General features: G+C 35.5%; 1 protein-coding gene and 1 long non-coding RNA gene across 2 annotated transcripts in view; both read right to left on the reverse strand.

Moving 5' to 3' along the window:
* Window positions 1–22,382, reverse strand: part of LOC133278334 (uncharacterized) — a 440,517-nt gene that overhangs the window by 269,661 nt on the left and 148,474 nt on the right. The gene's annotated exons all lie outside the window — the stretch shown is intronic.
* ARAP2 (ArfGAP with RhoGAP domain, ankyrin repeat and PH domain 2) overlaps window positions 1–22,382 on the reverse strand; it is a 118,594-nt gene that overhangs the window by 29,935 nt on the left and 66,277 nt on the right. Inside the window, exons 18-24 of the mRNA XM_061470933.1 lie at window positions 21,895–21,958; window positions 15,761–15,924; window positions 14,292–14,504; window positions 12,016–12,121; window positions 9,499–9,646; window positions 8,643–8,711; window positions 202–276 (exon numbers count right to left, since the gene is read on the reverse strand). Of these exons, the coding sequence (XP_061326917.1) occupies window positions 202–276; window positions 8,643–8,711; window positions 9,499–9,646; window positions 12,016–12,121; window positions 14,292–14,504; window positions 15,761–15,924; window positions 21,895–21,958 (839 nt within the window). The remainder of the gene's footprint in view (window positions 1–201; window positions 277–8,642; window positions 8,712–9,498; window positions 9,647–12,015; window positions 12,122–14,291; window positions 14,505–15,760; window positions 15,925–21,894; window positions 21,959–22,382) is intronic.

Below are 22,382 nucleotides of genomic sequence, written 5' to 3' on the forward strand. Positions count from 1 at the left end.
TCATAACATTTTTCCCAAAAAATAAATAATGATCAGTCTTTACAAATTTTTGCAACACACCCAATTTAAAAAGAAATATTTAATAGCAATAAAGTTCAAACTTTCATTAAGTACTTATATAAAAACACATACAAAAATAAATTTGATATACGTCATGAGAAAGTGCACAGTAAAACCACTGTATTACTTTTATACACTAACCCTGATTATAACACTACAATCTGGCTCCTTTCTTTCAACATAAACTTCAATAAGCAAATCTCCAGCCTGGGAAACCTAAAAAAAAAAAAAAAAAAAAAAAAAAAAAAAATCAGACTTTCTTTAAAACATTTCAAATATCCTTCCAAACAGAGAAAATACAATTACTAGTAGATGTGTTAGAACCCACTGAACTCAAACTTTTTCTTCACACACTTATCTACAAAAATAGTCCAAACTTTTGCCTCAGTGGGAAAACCCCCACTACATTCATTTGACTAGCATAAGGAAAAAAAATCCTATTCACAGATTCTGGAGGGAAATTCAAACTCTGACTAAACCCAACAGAATAATATCAAACAAAATTAACTTAATTTACAAATACACATTCAACAGCAAGAAGTCTAAGACATGAGTGCATATGAGAACCATAATTCTGATTTAGAATTTAGGCAGAATAACTTCAAAGCCAAAACAGATTAATATGAATTGAAACCCATAGAAAAGGACAGGACAGGACCCCAAACTGCATTAGTTAAAAACGAGAGGAAAAATTACAAGTAACAGAATATTTCAGTCATAAAGCCATATGTACATAGACAGATAATTAAAATTCATTACTATGAAGACTACATTTTTGATTATTACTCACAATGAAAACTTTATTACATATTTTAAGAATGAATCAAAACAAATGCTCGATATCAACCTCTTTTAAATATAGCTATTCAAATTTGTTGGATAAATATAAACTTTATTTACAATGCTAACGTCAAATAATCAGATGATTAAAGCAAATGTATGACATAATATATAGTTTCATATACTGAATACCAACAAATGTAACTGAAGAACATCTAACAAACTTTAAAAGGAACTGGAAAGTCAGTAAATCCAACATTCTATGATCAAGAAGAAAATCTGATTTCATGAGCAAGAATTTAGTATTTTCTATCATTACTAGTTTTGCTCATCTATGGCAATAAAATAATCTGTATGGATGAGAAATTACTTTTCAACAGTTAAAAACATCTCATGCTTTGCCTGTAATTCCCCTGCAGTATAGTCATAAGCATCTTCAAAAGATCATAAATCATCCCAGTACCAAGAAAACATTTTGTAAAACCAAATACATGGTGATGATCAGAGCATAGGAAAAAAAAAAGGCACAAAACTGGACCTTTCAGGAGGTGAGGTGTACCCTTTTATCAATAAACCAATATAAGGAATTAATAATCAAATTAGCAATTAAAAATAACAATTTTTATCCTAATTTTGAGAACAGTATTCATAGTGATGCTACTTATTTTTATCCTAATTTTGAGAACAGTATTCATAGTGATGCTACTTATGCAAAACAGAGGAAGAGATAAGAACAGTAAAAAAACCTGCATGATATACAGAAGAAGAATTGGAGAAAATGATAGAAACAGGAAAGCTTTGGGATACATTTTGACTAATTTACAGAAACTAAAACTACATTTCTATAGAAATATAAATGGCAGCACTCAATTTTAAAGAGCATTCACATTCTGAGAAATGGTGACTTTAAAGTTACTTTAGCCTCTGAGTATAGAAAACTAATGGAAATATTTGTGAGGAAAAACATTACAAGCTACTTTGAAGAGAGCTGCTTAATTATAGTGGCACAGACTCAAAAAAGCTCATTTAGCTGTAAAATTTGTTTTTCAGATGATACTACAGAGAAAGGTTGACTATAAGAATGAAGCTGACATTTGATTTCCACTGGGCTCATGTAAACAACCGTATGGAGAGAAAATGGGATGTAAATTGCAGCAGCAAAGAGAAACAGCTGGCACAAGTATATGGTGGACAGAAAATGAAGAGCAGCTAATGAAGCGCCACCTGGTACGGAATTTCAGTGACATTTCAGACACAGGAACTTCCAGGCCTTCAGCAGAAATTTGGTTCAGTGGTTTTTTTTGAACACTGTATCATCAGGTCTGGTCTTGGAAAATGCTTTGTGGTAGCTACTGACAGAGGAAGCCGAGAAGCTCAAGAATATGTTTCAGTGTACCCCTTTCTTTCACTGAAATAATGAGAGATAGTTAAAACTACAGCATTCCAGCTAACCACTGTTTCTATTCTGAAAATATTTATTCTACTTCAGGTCGGTACTGGCAAATACAGCTTATGATAATTGGCTGGGGTCTGGCTATTCTTCATACAGAGCTAATGAAAGCATTAAATACTAAGTTGGACTTAACAACAGCAGTTTAAAGATGTTTATATGGCCAAACCTGCTAAAATATAAATTCAGGCATCCATATAATCCAGCCCACCAAAATCATAAGTAATACACACTTTTACTCATGACAGACATAATAAATGTAAAATATAACAAAGATGAAGGTCCATCATTTTCAAAACCACCGACAGTCCAAGTCTGGCTCTTCCATATTCCGCCAGCAAAACCTACTGAGAACACCATGCATAGTTAGGGAAATGCTGAATTTTTCTAGATAAAAAGTTACACATAAAATCTCAAAACATCCTTGTAATTACCTAGAAGCAGCTTCTTTAATCAGCAGGCTTCAGGCAGTAAATAATAGCAATTGGACTGCCTTTAATCAGATGTACTGCCTTCAGCATTCAAGTTGTCCCAGGCTTTAGACATCCACACATGTTATGTCCACATGGAGTTTCAAAAAATGCGTTCTTAAACTGAAACATCAGTTACTTTAATCATGTCTGCTACAGAAAAACTGGTAACTAGCAAAAAATATTCCACAGCTTAATTCAGGGGGAAATAATGGTCATAGTTACAATTACCACAAGTGACAGTCAGGCTCAGACTCTATTCCTCAGTTGTTATATTCAAGGGGTAACAGGCCGACATAACAGAGAAAGTTAAGTACCTATCCTTAAAAGCAGTTCAAATTTCAACTTACCAACCATTAAAAGGTAGAAGTTATTACAATAATTTTTCACTAGTAGTTTTTCTGTTTCCTTTTCACATTGCCATTTTTCTAGCATGCAGAAATTTTTAGTATATTTTTCCTTTATTAAACAGTTCTACAGAAATCTGAAGCGTTTGGTCACATAAGGTCTTCAGCAATGCAAAACAAAACTAAACAAGTATTTCTATGTTTGATTTCACAAAAGTAATCCTCAGGATTGATATGTATATGTATATGGGTACCCAACAAATTAGCCTTTTCTTTGTACCTAAAGTTTCTTTTCTTACTTAGGACTGTGCCATCTTGGTAAAACTGAGGAGCTCAATCCATCTATCTATTAAACCCATCCAGGATACAGACTGAATGAGCCCAATGCAAAACCCAATGATTTGAATTCAAATTTCCAAGATAGTGCCATAATAGACAGGCTCTTTCTTCAGGTGTTTGTAAAGCTGTGGAAGGATTGTGGAGTGGAATCAGATACAAAGGAATATGATACACTCCACTGCAGCTAATAAAGCTGTACCACACTGTAGCCATGGATGTTTAAAAGAAGGAAAAATCACATTCAGGTCAGCCCTTAACCTTGCTCAAGGAAGCATTTAGCTTCCTCATCCCTTATCTGAATATTAAAACAGGAAAAAAAAAGTTTATAAAAACTCCTTTACAAAGTACCTTAAGATGATGGCTTGGGTGTCTGAATCAGCATCTGACACATACATGTTTGGGCATGTAAGAAAGGGAGAATTTAAGAGGCTCCTTCCTTCAGCATCCCAGCTACTGGCTAGGTCAGGCGGCTTCCTATACAGGATGCTGTGATGACTCCAAGCCTCCCTTCCTAACCCATTTCAGAAATAACTTAAGTGCTTAATTTGGGTCAGAACAGTACATCTGGGATCCAACAGACTTGCCCTAAATTCTCAACATGGTAATACTGCTTCTTATGTGATGCAATGCCTGAGCGTGAGCCTGGAAACAACCAGAGCACACTCTGGTCAGGCCTTGGAAATCACAGCCATGATGCAATAGCTTACTTTATAAATTATCTGAGAAAGTACTTAATGCAGCAAAAATGTACACATAAACCCAGGTCATAACAATTCATTGAAATTTAAATCAGTGACATGTCATATCTAAGAGACTCAGTATGAGACTCCATAGTTCAGCTGAGAATCTCTCCTACATCATATCTAAGTATCAAGCACTTATTTTCCACATTCTTTGGATAACTTTTTTCCCATGGGATGAAAAAAAAAAAAATTCAAATGTATAGATTTAAATACAATTCCTACTGCATTTCTTTTTAGCCCTTTCTCTCCCCTTAAAGTACAAAGTGCTATTTTCCTCTATTGTGTAAGTTCTACTTGCACAAGCATTCTCTCTGAAACTATAAGGAATCATTCTAGCAATATGTTAAGAATAAATGAGAACAAATTTGACAGTTCCTTACCACCTAATAAGATAGTAAGCCCTGTCACTGCTGCCTTCCAAATCTTAAGTTCTATAAAAGTACTGCAAATCACCTCTTCCTATTTATGACGCCTGGATGGATGAGCAAAGAGCACCTGACTGAATTCAGATGTATAAATCATAGAAGAGACAGAAGCAAGGCACGTAACCCAAGAAAAGTGCAGAGTATAGTACAGTGTCCCACTGTATACGGATGAGGTGAGAAAAAGCAAGGCAGACCCCAAGTTGAAGCTTGCAAGGGATATGAAGGGCAACAGGAAAGGATTCTACAAGCATAACAGTAAAAGAGACTACAGAAAACATGGCCCCACTGCTGAACAGGGCAAAGGACTAAGTGACAAATCACACATAAAAGGTAAAGGTACTCAATGTTGCCATCACCTCAGTCTTTGCTGATAAGACTGACCTTCAGGAATCCTCGGCCCTTAAATCAGAGAGAAGGTCTGGAGCAAGGAAGATTATCCTCAGTGGGGGAGGACCATGTTAAGAAGCACTTAAAGAAACTAGATGTCCATAAATCGATGAGTCCCGACAAATAAGACATACAAGTGCTGAGGGATCGTACTGATGTCGCTATAAAGTCACTCTCAATTAACTTTGAAGAGTCACGATAACTGGGAGATGTTATCAAAGACTGGAAAAGTATAAGTATCAAACCTATCTCCAAGAAGGGCAAGAAGGAAAAGCTGGGGAGGTACAGGCTGGTCAAACTCACCTCAGTCCTTGGGAAGGTGAGAAAATCCTCCTGAATTTCCAGACACATGGATGAGAACAAGGTGACTGGGATTAGTCAGCATGGACTTATGAGGGGGGAATTATACTTAACCAGGCTGGCAGTCCTCCACAGTGAGGATACTATGGATAAAAGGGTAGCAGCCCATATTTTTTTACCTCAGTTTTAGTAAAGTCTTTGACAGTGTCTTCTATAACATCATCCATTAACAAGCTGAGAAAGTACGGGTTAGATAAATAGACAGTAATATGGATTGAAAACTGGATGAACAGCCAGAAGACCATTACTTGAACATTAGGAAAAGGCTCTTCACTAAGAGAGTGATCAGTCACTGGAACAGGTTCCCCAGGGAAGTGGTCAAGCCTGTCAAGATTTCAAGAAGCATCTGGATCATGCTCTTAGCCACATGATTCAGTTTTAGGTAGTCCTGCAAGCACTAGGCAGTTGGGACTGGATGATCCTTCTGGATGTCTTACAACTTGAAATATTCTATGATTCTAAAATAATTCTGTGATTAGGTAGCAGATTTTGTTATTTTGTTTTATTTTTAAGGTTAAAGTGATATTGCTATTATTTTTGTAAAGAATTTAAAGCTTAGCCACATGTGTTATGAGAAGCAAGCCAGAGTCTATTAACACAGTAGGTGTAACCATGAATTCAGAAAGGTGATTATTAATGCTAGAGACTTTGCTGACAGCAAAGTAAGAATTGTTAAAATCCTGGTTCAATCTATCTTTAACTCCACCTCCCACCAACCTGAAGAATGCCAGGGAAAACAGTCCAAACAGGCCAAATTATTCATGAAGGTTCTAATTCAATTCTAAAGTTCAAACTTTGGAAGACTAGCTTTTCATGTACTAGATAGAAGTTTTTAGTAAAAACCTTACGAGCTTTAGAAAGACTACACTTCTATTTAAAACAAACAAAAGTAAGTGTCTTTTTCTTCAACTGGCAGCCTTCTAAATACAGTACACCTTATAAAGGTGATTTTGCAGTGGTATCTGAGGTGGAAAAATCACAGAATAAAACCACTTTATTTGGTTCTTCTCTAAATTTCTCACAGCTTCACATTTATACAAACACACCTAGCCAGCAGTTGCTACTGTATTAGTCAACAATAGCCTTTCAGTTTTCTTTCTACCTTTTTCTCCCTATTTATGTCTCTACTCAATCTTCTCTACTCATGAAAACTCATCTTGTATCATTCTAATTTCTCCAGAAGGTACTAAAAGCATTTAATGATTACAACTTTGCAGAGCTACTCAGAAAATGTTAATGGTGAAACATGCTGTAACAAGAGATTTTATTTTTTTTTGTTCTTGTCCTGGGTTCAGCAGTAGCAATTTTTCTCCTTCTTGGTAGCTGGTGCAGGGCTGTCTTTTGACTTTCAGCCTGGGAACAGTGCTGATAATACCGATGTTTTCAGTTGTTGCTAAGTAATGTTTACCCTGACCAACGACTTTGTGAGTCTCATGCCCTGCCAGGGAGGAGGGGAAGCCATGAGGAAGCAGAGACAGGACACCTGACCTAAGGTAGCCAAAGAGGTATTCCATACTACAGCATGTCATGCCCGGGGGGGTAACTGGGAGTTACCCAGGACACAGGGTCTTCTGGGTCGGACTCATTTCTCAGCGGGTGGTATTGTATTATCTTCCCTTGTTATTTTCTCTTATCATTGTTGTCATTGGTGGTAGCAATGGCGATTTGTGTTGTACATTGGTTGCTGGACTGTTCTTGTCTCAACCCGTAGGAGTTGCACACTTTTGATCCTCCTCCCCATCCCTCTGGGAGCGGAGAAGGAGAGAGCCCCGGGGCGGGGCCTCGATTGCTTCCAGCCCGGCACCACTCACTAGGAGTGAGGGAACAAGCTGTCTGGCTAGGGTTTAGACCACGACAGTTCTAAAACTACAAAAATCAAATTAAAAATCTATGCATCTTCACTACCTTAGGCTTCAAAATTTTATTCTCTGATCTCAGTAAGGCCCTTTTCACAGATCCCAGAATAAATAAATTCCTTTAAGAATACTTCAACCCCTGCTCTGCAGAATGCTCTTAGGGATATCAAATTTGGTTAGGGTTTTTTTTTGCCATTACCAAGGCAGATGTTTCCATTCTGCAAGACAGACATTAGAAATAAAGTTTGTTTCCCAGTGACATCTCACCAGGCACCAGGAAGAGGAAACAGACATTCTACCTTCTATATGTACATTCACAGTGGGCCATTACGGGCAGAAAGGTTCATGCCATTCTGACTCAGACAGTAAGAATTATGATATAAAAATAAGACTCCAGAGAGCAATTCATAGAACATGCAATTTTGATATGCATTTGCAGGATCCTGTATTCTTAATAATAGTTTACAAGGTACCACAGAACTGTTGCTGGAATGTGGAAGGCAGACAACAGACAAAGGATTACAGATTTCTTTTTTCATGCTAGCTTTCTGTTAGTTTCTAAGGCTCTGTAAGCAACAAAACCACCAAGAGCTTCTCCACCACTTCAGATTTCTGAAAAAAGTTTTTAAGCTCCATACATTTCCTTTCACCTCTTAATTCAACCACCTTGGCAGTGTTATGAAACTTACCGATTTTTGCTTGAATTAGGGCTGTACACAAATGTCATTCAGACTGAGAAATATGTTATCACTTCACTGTTCTTACCACTCTGAAGTGATTCAAAACTTGTTTAAGGTAAGACTGGAACGCAAGACGCTAGTAGGCAGCATGAGATCTCCCATTTTCTTGTACCGTATTCCAGAGTTCAGTTTGACTGATAAACTATGTGTCTGAAGCTTCCCTTAATACTATTTGTGCTTTGGGGTTCTAGAACTTGTCACAAAACAGGATGCAGCTGAAGGTTCAGATGGCTTAAACTCAAAGGGATGATGAAACTCTAATGAAGAGAGACCATGTACACCCAAAGCTCATGAAATAATGAAAGGATTAATATACACTTGAAAGTATTCAATACACGTTTAAAACTAGACAGAGACAGGTCATCACTTTCACATTTCTAAATGTTGACCATTTCCTTCTATCACAATTTATAAAGCATGGTAAAAGCACGTAACAACCTGTATGTTATCCCAGTGCTCACGTCACAACGTAATTCCACAGTATGCTTTACAAAGAACTGTTTTGCTTCATCAGTTTATGCCTCCTCTTTTATTTCATTTTATTTCCCTCAGTTCTTTATTCAACAACACTAGTCACTACACAAACTTAGAAATTTACATTTAGAAATCCAGGTATAAAAACCTGTAAACAACAAAACAGTCTTTGTTGGACCTGTTTTCATGCCAGTTGATATTTGTCACTTACCTGAGTGTCTTTCCACCTGGTAATAAAGCTGTTCTCTATATCCATTTGTTTGACCTGGTCTTCATTTATCTGTTTGAAGTGGATCATTTCTGATCAGTTAATAAGTATAACAGGACTAGTATAAAATTTACAACATAAACTAGCTAACAGTAATAAGATAAATACACATATAGATGCTTACATCTAAGAGTAATAATTAATAATGTAACAATAGTAAATATATTTGTAATTTACAACTTAATTATATTTTTATAGAAGCACATAAGCAAGATACTCTTATCAGTCAGAAACAGCACTTTGTTGACGGGACTCACTACTGTAAACATTACCAAATACATATTGGAAGAGAAAGGACTCCATGAAAAACTGCTAAACAGTTTCACAGTGGCACAAGTAAACTCTAAACTAAAATGGCTAATAGAAATCGCTGCTAGTAGCATCTTCTCTATGCAGCTGGATTTAATATTCTTTCTAGATAAGTAACCACAGCTCGGAGACTAAAAACACAATTCTTCCATGCTTCAGCTCTGATCAGGCCCATAAAATTTGAATAGAAGTATTATTTTTAATAGTCAATCTTAAAATTGTCTTAAAATTAGTATGCTGTTGTAAGCAAGAGGAATGTGTACTGATTTGGAAAAAAGCAGCTCACAGCAATACTGTAAATAAATTCTTTTCTGCACAGGCTAAGCTAGCTGGGAAATAAAATTTAAAGACAAAGAACAATGCCCACTGAATTAGAGTTTAAAAGCCCTGCAAATTCTCAGAAAGTGTAGATCATCTTTAAGAAGATTTCTATATTTTACTGTGTCCAACAGCTGAGCAATTAGGACCCTTTTATATAAAAGATACCTACATCAAAAAGTTGCACATAATTTTTAATAAGGTCTTCAATTACATTGACTTCTTCACTAGTTTGGCCTTTAGTTTGAAACAAGCATGAGGAAAACACCATGGCTAGATTGTGAGGGTTCATATGATTGATTTCAGAACACTTCTGCACCCTGTTAAAGGAAAAATAAACATATTTAGAAGGCTTCATTGTTCCTTTAATTGTCTGACACTCCTTCCTCTACAGAATATGGAGTGCATTTTAAAAATAATTACATTGAATTCAGTAAAAAAAATCTAATACTATCTTTTATATTTATTTCTTCATATTCTTTATCTCACATATCATTACAGAAATAAAAACTCGCACTTTCTATCTGCATCTCAAGTGATATAAAAAAATATTTAGAACAGAATAGAAACAGAATATTTCAGCTTGAAGGGACCTACACAACCATAAAGTCTGATCATTTAGATGCTTACCAAAAGTTAATGCCTATGGTCCCAGTTTCAGCTGGGATAAAAATTGATTTTCTTCTTAGTACAGTGCTGTGGATTTGGATTTAGGGTGAGAATAATGTTGATAACACACCACTGTTTTAGTTGCTGCTAAGTAGTGCTTACCCTACTTCAAGGACTTTTCAGTCTCATGCTCTGCCAGTGAGGAGGGGCACAAGAAGCCAGGAGAGAGCAGAGACAGGACATCTGACCCAAACTAGCCAAAAGGGTATTCCATACTACAGCACATCATGCTCAGTATATGAACTGGAGGGAGTTACCTGGAAGGGACCAATAACTGCTCGGGTTGGCCTGGGTATTGGTCAGTGGGTGGTGAGCAATTGTATTGTCACCACTTTGGTTTCTTGGGGTTTATTCCTCTCTCTTTTTCCTATTGTTATTATTTACTTTATTTCTATTACTGAACTGTTCTTAACACGATTTCTTTTTTCCAGTTGTCCTCCCTATCCCACAGAGGATGGAGACGTGTAAGCGAGTGACTCTCAGTTGCCAGCTGGGGTTAAACCACAACAGCATGTTAAGGGCACTGCCCAATCGCCTCTTAAACATTCAGAAGTATGGTGCATCGACCACCTCTCTAGGAAGCCTGTTCCAGTATCTGGCTACCCTCTTGATAAAGAAATGTTTCCTAACACCAAGTCTGAATTGAACCTCCCCAGATACAGCTTTGAAAAATTCCCATACATCCTATCACTGGATCCCACGGAGAAGAGATCAGCATCCATCACTTCCTCTCCTCAGGAAGCTTTAGAGAGCAATAAGGTCATCACTCAGGCTGCTTTTCTCCACACTAGACAAAGCCAAAGTCCTCAGCCACTTCCAGAAGAAATTTCTTTCAGCACTTTCACCAGCTTTGCTACCCTCATCTGGATTCGTTCAAGAACGTTAACATCCTTTATAAATTTCAAGGCACAAAACTGCACACAGTACTCAATGTGAGGCTGCACCAATGCTAAATACAGCTTTGCTATATTATGTTACGTAAGTATATCTTAGAATTTATGATCTAATATCAAACAGAATGTGGAAAGAAATTTGATCATTCCTTAGTTTCTATACTTATGGTAAAGCTTTCATATCAGTTCTGCTGTTTACATAATGTGTCCTCAATTAGAGGCAAACACTTTAAGAGTATCACAGACTTGTGGCTGTTACAAACATGAATTCAAATTTCCTTCAGAATGGATACAATAGCATATTAATATATATAAACTGGACATACTTAGAAACATCATTAAACACAATACTTACTAGAATAATTTTCCCAATAATGGCACCAATCAATTTCATAATCATATAAATAGTTTTTAAAATACATCTAAACACAATATCCTGTAAGAAAAGGTTCTACACATTCTCTACCCACTACAATTTACCAGGAACATAATTTTACCTATTCAATACATAATAAAATATAATGTAGACCATTACTATTTAACCATGACAGAATCACCGAAGTCACACATTTTTTTATACATTTGCTGCTGTTTATTTGATCTAGGAATAAAACATTATCTTTGCTTCTTAACAAAGTTTATATTTCGGATATTCTCTACCACTACCTCACTAGTTGCAAAATGAAGCATTGATGAAAAACAGAAATGGTAGCTAATTCTTAAAGTTATGATGTGCAATACAGATTGCAAAGAAGGACATTTTCCCTTTAAAAATCTTTTCATTTCAAGAACCATTTGCAACAATCCTCAAGAAGAGTACCAGACTGGGGTAAAATGAGTTTGTATAAAGTGGCATGAAATATTAGCCTACTTGGACATACACACTGGAAGTCCTCTCACTGCTAAGCTGTTCCATCCCATTGATAGTTATAGATACATACTGCTAAAAATAATACCAAAGAAGAAACATTATGAATTAAAGGGAATCAGATTTAATTAACTGTCACAACTAGATAAGCTACTGATGCTTCCTAATTAATGAAACAACCCACATTTCATTTATTGTAGAGTTATACTGAGAACACATTACAATAATTTCTCTGCTATAGAGCATCATTTGCATTGACCTGTAGAGATGTTCAATTAAAGCAGCCAAAGTTGCCCTATTGACTGGCGGAAGCGTCCGAATAAAAGCTCCATACTTCCTCACACGTTCCTTTTCATTCTGTGTATCTGCCAGAAAGTAATAATCATTAAGCATTAATAACAATGCACACTAAAAAACAGTAGCAGTCCTCATTATCTATATTGGCATCATCTAGCCATTTAAAATTACAATTTACCCTATCAACCTCTTCTTCATAAAAGCAGTATTGACAATCTACTAACAGAGCCTATTACTGTACACCAGCTCAGGGAAACAGTAGCAGCAATAAAGAAGGACAGTTTTATATTCAAGCACCATTTGCTACAGTTTAAGACCAAATCCCAGCATAGCAATTGTTTTTTCTCTCACAGGATATTTAACCTGTAGTCTACGTGTGCATGTATGTGAGTGCACCTACATAAGCACAAGTACAAACATACTTCTAAGAGTTCCCAGAGATGAGTAACATTTTCATCTTTTAAATTTTTATCAGAAAAGTGTCTCAAGGCTCAAAGTAGTTTAACTATCCAAATATATAAGACTGAGGAGAGCAAAAGGGAAGAGGTGGTGAATAAGCTGTACAAAGTTACATAGCTGAATAGTGGCAGAGCCTATCACTGGAATTCCAGCCTTGGGAATTCTGAGTATCTGAGACACAGACACAGCTCTCCACCTTCAAGTTCAGTCTGCCTCCCTGTGCTGCACAATCCCGCTCACAGCATAAGCAAAGTTAATGTAAATTTTATTTATGTTTTTCTTTTCAGTCCCTTGCTTCTCTCAAGTTTCTGAACAGAAAGAACACAGAACTCTCATCTCTTCCAGCTGATTGCTAGCATTCTCGAACTACTGCACTATGTTTTGATTTCTTCAGTAATTGGAAGATAAAATAAATGAACAAAGAACAAAAAAAAAAACAGTTTAAAGATTTTCTACTCTATTATCCTAAGTGTTTCAGTCTTCCCACAAGTACTTTCAGTGTCACTTAATTATAATAGGACAGGTCTCTCTGCTGTAAAGCTGAAGCAGTCTAGCCCCATGTGCAAATCACGAAGTTAAATCACTGTAACACCACTATGCAGTTTCACAAAAGAGCTAATTAAATCTCAACTGCTACAGATACAGCTTTTTCTGATTTCTGATGAGAGCAATCTTGTGGCAAGTGAATAAATTCTTAATCTGCTTTCCTATAGTTTGTTCAAATCGAGGTTAAAGTTCAAAAATGTGTAATACTCATACTTGAATCTCCCATAGCTCTAGTGGTTCATAATAAAGCAACCTCCATAAATTTGAATTTTTAATATTTTTTAAGACAGAATTTGCCACACAGTAAATAAGCCTGTATTATTTCATGCATTTATGTAGAAATTGATGTTCTATCTTAGCTTTTTCTACAAATCTCTTACTGCTACCCATCATTTGCAACTTTATAGCACAGTTTTGGGGCAGGGGGGAAGAGTTTATTTCTTGTAGTGTGCAAATACCACAATACAGAAACAAATATAACTGAAATATAGCTACTTTGCAAGAACACTATAAAAATAATTACAATTTATGTAATGAGCAACTAATTAATGTATTAGCAATCTCATGGCTCTGTTTTCAAGCATATAGAGACATGTCCTCATGTTTTAAATACATCACAAATTACAATTTGGGTTGAAGATACTTAAATTTTCCTTCAAGTTAAATTAATGTTTCTAGAGAAATGGAAAACAAGTAACAGTTGTTAAGAAGTTTACACTGTACATAACTTTATGTGAATGCTCACAGAAGATACTTGAAGATATTAAGCAGTAAGACATTCATTTACCAACAATGCAAATGACAGCATTACAATTTGCCACTTCTACACACAGTCAAAAGACAGAGCACATGCTTTTTTCCCCACTCTAGCATATATATACTCCTTGAATTATCTATTTCTTGCTTCCATTAAATGTTAATTGTCACTTCTTACCTCAGCTAATCCAACAACTACACAGTGTAATATTGGTCTACTATTTAGAGATAAACTGTCAAGAAAACATCACTATTTGTTATTATTATTCTGGTTCACATAAAGGCAATAATATCACCTCTGACTGACAAAAGTCTATTGCAGCCAGGCTCTAAACATTTTTTTACTCATTACAATTGTTTCATCAATTATCAATTAACATAGCTCAACACAGGGCAAGTAATTAACAACTCCCTCAAATTGTATACTGAAAATTTGCATACAAACTTTCTTGTATCGAGTCCTATTGAATACATTACCTAATGCCGAGATCCAAAATGGATAAAGCTCTTTAGTGAGAACTGCATCATCTATTTGAGAAAGAAAACCTTTCAGTACGTCAGTCACATCTTCAAGCTGGTGTTTTCCTGCTCTTAGTTTAACACTCCTTGCATCTTTTTTGAAGCTTTCCAGCAGTTCAGCCACACTGGAAGAATCACCACTCTTCAGGTAAATCTGCTTGCTACCTAAACCTAATTTACAGAAACACAGGGCAGAAAAATAAATAAATGTAAAATCAGTAATTCTTTCAAAAATTCCATAGGTTATTTTACGAAAAGCGCATCTGGCTGTCAAACACATTTTTTCATACTAAAATCTCTTTACCTTTTGCACATTCTCACTTTGTAGCAAAAAGCTGCCACATCTGCAAACACTAAACCAGACCTCTTTGCAAAAATACATACCATAACATCAAGCAAGCCTGGGCTCACAATTTCAGGAGTACTTTACAGGCAACTCAAACACCAAAATCTTTTCAGGACTTCCTCAAACAATAGTTCCAAACAGCACAGTAAAGGAAATAAGTTTTGATGGCTGGTACTGTATTAAGCATAAAACAAAGCTGTTTTCACGAGCAAAGCTCCTGCTATTTTATTACCCTACTGATAAACTCAACTTAGCACTCAGTAAAGTACTATCGTATTCATCCAAACTGAAACATTTCACTCTTAAAATCCTCAAGATCAGTTGAAAGTATTCAATTTTTCTGATTTTTCTCACATGTAGGAAGACGTCATGTAGCCACTAGTCTTATATTTAACAACCATCAGAGCCCAAAGCCAACTTAAAAAGAAAATTCATAGCCTAAAACAAAGTCAAGACTACCTCCAATTACTGCATATGAGAGTACCCGAAACATTTTACTTTTTTTAAATTTGTGGGAATTTGGCATAGATGAGCACTCCATTTTCTCTTTGAAAAGCGTTTCCCGCGTTACCCACATCTCTTGAAAGATAATCTTCTTTTACACAAAACCCAGCTTTTTTTATTTACCTGTCAAATCAAGTACTCTGTCAAAAACTATGAAATCGCATCTTATGTTCTTGCAATTCACCTTTCCTGTAATGCCCACAAGCACTAGCATTTGATACTGCCTTTGCATCGTTACTGCCAAGAAGAGCTGTGGGACTCAATTGTGTCTGTCATCTGCAGACCACAACTAAAGACAAAACCTTCACCATGATGACACAAAAACATGTATGTATACAACTAACGCATACAAATATTTATTCAGCTTTCAAATAAGTATTATATCACCCAGTAACACTGATCCTGAAAGAAAACTATAGTTTTCAATAAAGATCTAACAATGTAAATGTTGGTGCATGAAACAGTGTAAACTGCAGTTCGAATAATGCCTGTTGCTAATAATTTATAAAAAAAAAAGTTTAGGGTTTTTTTTCTTGATTTTAGGCAACAGTTCATATATAAAATTCACTCTACTTACCATACTGTGTAACAAATGCTATACAGCTGTTCACTATAATAGGAACATCATTTTTGCTGAGCTGCTGATCTTGTAATGCATTACCATCTGTACCTGCTGCTTTTTCAATTGCAGTATACCAAACCATGAAATCCAGCTTTGTATGGCCATGGACATATAAAGTTCTGAAAAGTATAAAAATTATTTTGAATACCGGAAAGAAATAGAAAACTGATGTTCTTCTACTACAGCAACAAAGCAGACACCTGGAAAAAAAACATGAAATACTTAGAAACAAGGCCCCTTCCACCACAAAAAGCTGTGGTGGTGGCCTGCTGTTACTGTACCTTTTTTTTCCAACTGCATTTGTGCTTGCAGTGTCACAATAAAAGGAGATCCACAAACCTTTGAAAGGTTTTCACAGGCCTTTGAAAGTACTTGATACACATTTTTATTATACTTCTCAGTCTTGCTCCTACACTGTGCATTCATAAGTCCAAGCCACAGTAAAGGGGAAAACAGATTTAGAGACAACTTCCAATAATGGAAAAGGCTCTTCTTCCTTCTTTTCAGGTACTACCCCCAACCCCACCCTCCTTTCACATGGGAGCTCAGACATATTGATCTTCCCTCCTTCACATGTATCAAAATTATCACCCCTAAGGAAATCACAGAGCTAAGTAACACGTATGAAAAAAAATTAAGAATTGAAGAATAAGCTAATGCAACCCTTTAATTACCAGTTTATTTCAAAGCATATCTCTGTTCTGATTTTAGTTTATTCAGAAAAAAAAAAATAAAGCATCTTATGTAATGATGGAATATTTAATTTCTTTTTTTAATCATCCTTTAATTTCATTTTTATAAACATTTCCATTCTAGCATTCCTACCTCAATAGAAAGTGAGGAAGCAGTTGATGTACGCACACAGACCCAGGATCTGAAGTTTTCTCAGAACATACAGACTTAGCCATTCAGCAGAGGAGTAGGAGACACTACCGAAGCCCTTTTTCAAAAAGCCTCTACTTCATGACTTTGAAAGCCATATAAACCATCACACATGTGGCTAGTAGAAACATTCAGCCTCTCTCTTCCATTAAGAAAAAGTAGCAATTTGCATAAAGCTCTCAATTTTTTACACCAAAATAGTGTGCCTAATTCAGTATTTTCAAGTATTTTCTGAAGACCTGTCAGAACTGATATCCTACATGAGCAGTTCTCAACCAATGGCTTCCAAACAGCACATCACCCTGGCATCCTGTGGTACAGGTGTAACCATATACAAAAGGAAATGAAAAAGTCTGAATTAAGTGGAAAAGAGTCTGACAGTGCATGTTAACACTATTCCTTCAGTACTATTATTCACAGTTTAGCAGCTGTTAAGACTATGACCTATAAAAGATTTATAGTGCTTTCCAACACAAGAGATGCACACATATATGTATACAGTATTATGCAATGGGATAAATGAAGTCTCAACTGATTATTTTTTGCTGTGTAAAGAATTATGATATGTACAGGAAGCTGCAGAGTGTAAAGTGGTAACATTATTACTTCTAAACAAGAGCAACTCTGCAGTATAGCAATGAATCCATACCAGAGGAGGAAGAGGAAATACAGTAGTGTATTGAACTTCAAGGGTAATATAAACTTATATGGAAGTCTGAATCATGTGCCTGACAATCAACTGCCATGGGATACGCATTACCTAAACTATGTGAAAGAGGACTATCTTGTATTCTGTAGATCTTTCCTTCTTCCCTCTGTGCGTGACATTAGGAAAAAAACATATGAGAACTGCAAGACATAACGCTTCTCATTGTTTTTAAGATTTGAAAAGCTGTTGAGATAAATTCAAATTACAGAGGAAGAGGTTAGTCAATAAATAAGAAAGAAAACAGGGTATCTTTTTAAGTAGCAACCATATAGCACTGACAGTCATGAAAAGAGAAGTTGCTGGTAAAAAAATTAAATGTGAAAACCCTTGCTGCTTCTTCACAGAAGGCAACTAATTATTTAAAAAAAAATATATATATTCACCCTGTTAAAAATCTCCAGCATGGTCACCTAAAATAGTCACATAAGTCAGAGAACAAATTTCAGCATTTACTACACACCATAAAAGAGAGGAAGGGAGAAAAGGAAATGAAACCGGTATTGGAGACAGTTCAGAATTCAGTCAATTTACTAAGTGGCTTAGAAAGCCTTAGGAAGGGTGAGAAAGAAACATCTGCACAATTCAGTGCTTCCAGCAAGTGATTATAATAAGCTACATGTCTGAAAACAGAGGTACTAAGAAGGCCTGCATTACTCTGAAATTATACTGGAATAATCAAATTGCAATTAAAGCACTAATAACTACAGATATGTAACAAAGGTCAGCCATGTTTCAAGGTTATTATCTCCAGCACATCATACTGCAACCACTAGTCCTTTCACTTGTCTGAGTCCTACGTTTAGGTTATGTCCGGATTCTAGGATTTTGTGCTCATGACTGCATTTTACAGGAAATCTTAATGCTATCATCAAAGGGTTAAGAAAAAAAAAAGCACTGTAATTAATGAACCACCAGCATAAAGAAATTGTGCTAGTATGTAGTGAAGGTTTGTTATCTATAATAAGAAAGAGTTCATTACAAGAGAAGGGGGAAAAAACCAAAAGCACCACCTGGATTACATTACGGTCTGAAAGCATTCACTGACCCCAAACAGAAAGCTTAAATGACTACAGAAAAAAAAAGAAATATTTGAAACCAAATTGTCTGCACAACTGTTTTTCTTTACAGTATAGTATTAGAGATTTTGCACTGGATTTTACATAGAGAAGATATATTTAAAAATTACTGTAGTATACAGTTGTTTTCGGATACTTTTCCTCTCTTCAGTGTACAGATCTCTCCGTTGATCTCTGCTGAACTACAGTAGTTCAGTAGCTTCCTTCACCTATCTGCTATGCAACTTCTGTTTAGATGGCAACAATAGATCAAGTATCACCAGTCACTTGACAAATTTTACAGATAGACAGGAGAGATCAAGGGGCATGGGGGGAGGAATAAAACAAACACCTGAATATGGAGCAAACCAGAGGACATCTCTGTGTGACGGAGGGCAGCATCAGACATAGAAATCAGAAAAATGGCTTGCCACTTCTAGCAAGAAGTCAAGAAGAATTTCAACTATGAAAGTGGAACATAAGAGGAGCTCAATGATCATCTGCTTATGGCATAAGAAAATAGTATTGTGAGAAGTCAGAATTTCTAAGTGGGATGGAGATGGTTCTAACAGGTTGGACAATATGCTCCAACAGAGATCAGAGTGCAATAAAATGTTAGCAGGTGCTACAAAAGGGAATGTGTTCCTTTAATTTACTTTAGCAAAGACATCCAAAGACAAACATGAAACATCTTTTAGATCTGAAAAAAAAAAGTAATTATCTGATATTAGAAAAAGTCTAGAATTATTGTGAAAATGTAGGTAGGAAGCACACTAAGCTTCAAAAATAACAACTATCTTCAAAAGAGGAACAATTCTGTTGCCTGGAAAATGCTTTAGCCTGGTTCAGCCTCTCATAATACACTATTACCTTGCAACATAGAGTATAATTACCACCACCTAACTTCTGTGCTTGTAGTCTTCTTTCAGTGAATATTGCCAATTAGAACAGCAAGGTGATAAGTAGAAGAGTAAAGTAAGAGGTGAAAAAAAGTGTGGGGGTTTAGGAATGGATTGTATTCATACCTAAAGAACCTTAAGAAAAATATCACATGCCTTTTGGTAGTATTCTGAATTCTTGTATTTTATACAAGCTGGAAAGCATTATGCGTCTTGTAAAATCTTCCTCTGAGTAGTTATGGATCAGAGGAACATTAAATTTATGCATCCCATGAATTTTACATACACATAAATATATTAAATATATTTTAAAGGTCCAGAATTAATAGATTTAGTGTATCTAATTCAGCAGTAAGATTTGAAGTTCATAGTTCTAAAGCTGTTTATTTGCATATGCAATCACAAGTGAGAAGTCTGTTTGTAAGAAGTCATTCTTTTGCCTACAGTAGACAATGGAAAAAGTGTCAAAGACAGAGGCATACGATACCTGTAACTTATGGTTTTCCCTAATTAATCGACCAAATGACAGACTTGAAAAAAATTCGTAAGTATTTGTAAGTAATGGGAAGTTAGTCTGAAGTCAGTAACAAAATCTACACGAGCAGTATGAGCTTCAGTAGGAAAATACTCAAGATCCTGTAAGATATCAACCACATCTATGCAAAAATGGACAGGGTTGTTTTCTTTTTTGGCTTTTTCGAGGAGAGGGGGTTTTCAAACTTTTATTAATTCTGGAAAAAATCCCACTTTTTTGTTTTATTCTTGCAATACTGCTTCTTTTTATAATCATTCATCCTGCATTTAAGTGACTAAAAATTAACAGCAAATTTCCAAGTGATTAATCTATGCCAAAGTTGGCATTAGACAACCACTGGTGAAAAAATAACAGACAAAACAGAAAAACCTTGAAACTATAATATATAATTTAGTTGATGCTGATGACATCTCAAAGATATTAAATCATTTATCTAGAGTTTGGAGGTGCAAAAGGACTGTTGCCTTTGTTTCCATTTAGGATAACTGAGTCTAAAGATCAAGGTGATTTTATACTTAATCCCACATACACACACACATCACTGCAAGATGCAATACCATGCAACTGTGCTGAACACCTGGATATTTTTGGAGTAATATCCTAGAGCAAGAATGACTATGCCAAAGCATATATATCCAAATGGCTTTTAATGGTTAAGATAATGTGAACACTATGCATTTAAATCCTTTATGGCAGACTTCAGCGAAGAAATGAAACATATTCATGACTACCATAAGTCAGCCAGTGCCCCTGTTGAAATTATTTTCAAATAGTTCAGAATTTCCATTAAACTATTAAAACAGTTCAGAGAAAATCTGCCCTTACTTGAGAGAAATATTACAATGAAAGAATTGATAAAAGCTGACTTGGAGGTGGAAGTTTTGCTCAGCACTGATGTCCATGAAATTAGATGCACAGTTTGCATTTATCTGTTACATTGCACCTTGAATGGGATACCCGTAGTTCCCTGGTGGGTCTATGCAGCTTACTTAATGCTGAATCTTTCAATATGCTTCCTCAAAAAAAACCAAAACCCAAGAGAAAAAGTGTTTGTTTCTGATCTGCATTACCTTACTGACTTCTGGAACTTAAAGAGTATCATATGAAGAGTTAAAATTCAGAACACACAGTTACAGTGAGTTTCCCCAAGAAGTTTCTTCAACTCCAAAAAGATGTCAAAGGTTTATCTGCTAGGGTTTTTTTTTCCCCTGAAGAGGAAAAAAAAAATCCTTTATTAAGCTATTATTGTTTCAAGATCTTGTAAACACTGCACCACTTGTTACACAGACATCTGCCCAATCGTCTATGAGTGAAGTAAAATTAAAAAAAAAAACAACACGCTAAACAAAACAACCTATTACAAAATAAGAATTATTTTCAATAATTTTACTTTAATCTTTAAATTTGTACCCATATGAGGCAGAAATACTCTATCTCACTTCAAGTTTCAATCTCCCATATCACTATATTTGACAGTCATTTCAGAAGAATATTACCTACTTCAAAGCAGGTATGGATCATGTTTGTTTCACCAGTATGCGACCTTTTTCTACCTAATATGTTGTTAACTGAGGTCAGACATTAGGGTAAGTCTAACCAGGGGACTCATACATTCCCTCTCAATCCTAAAGTACACAGACTGAGATACAGACTTCTGGGACTTAAGAGTGCAAAAAAAATTGACAAGTAAGTGGGAAATGCTTCAAAGAGGTACCCTTTCATTACAGGGTAAAAGAAGGTAGGTCCTTTTGAAGAAACAGTTACTGGCAGCGTAATCTAAGGGAATAATTTTCTCAGTGGGAAAACTGCTTTTAATTAAACAGTACTTGTTAGAATTTCCCAACACAGACATAAAACGTAATTGATATACAAAGACTTTCCCTCCTTTAAAAAGTCTGTTAATTTACTCTCTCTGCAGCAACCACAAATGAAAAAGCTTCATGATCAGCAAGAATTCTAAGACATCAATATAAAAGCAGATGAAAGCTTTTTTCAGATGGGATCCTTACCTTCCTTTTTCAACAAGCAGCAGGACATCTATTTTCTCTCCATTTTGCATCACACTACTGATTGCTGAAAACAGAACATAAATCCATACGATCTACACAGATGTATATATATATATATATACACACACAAATACACGCACGCAACATACACACATGCTTATTCAGAATCATCTTCAGTGACAAAAGGAGTATGGAATTTTTAAATATTTCAAAGAATGTTGCTGATAATGGAAACAAAAATCCATAAAATAGCATATTTACAAGAAAAATTAATACAGAAAATTAAAGAAATTATAAACAGTACTTTCTAATGTTTTTTAGTTAATTAAATTTTATTAATTTACTTTTTGTTTTATTACATTAACAATAAACTCGCAAATATAAATTCTAGAAAATATAATGATTCAGAAGTAAGACGGATTTGCACCCTAATGGCTACAGGTATTTACAGTAACTTGAGTTACATGGTATACTGCCACCCTTCTTTG

Source organism: Pezoporus flaviventris, unplaced genomic scaffold, assembly GCF_033815535.1.
Source record: "Pezoporus flaviventris isolate CSIRO_AGI_PZ_B2104156 unplaced genomic scaffold, CSIRO_AGI_Pfla_v1 ptg000002l, whole genome shotgun sequence".
NCBI lineage: Eukaryota > Metazoa > Chordata > Aves > Psittaciformes > Psittacidae > Pezoporus > Pezoporus flaviventris.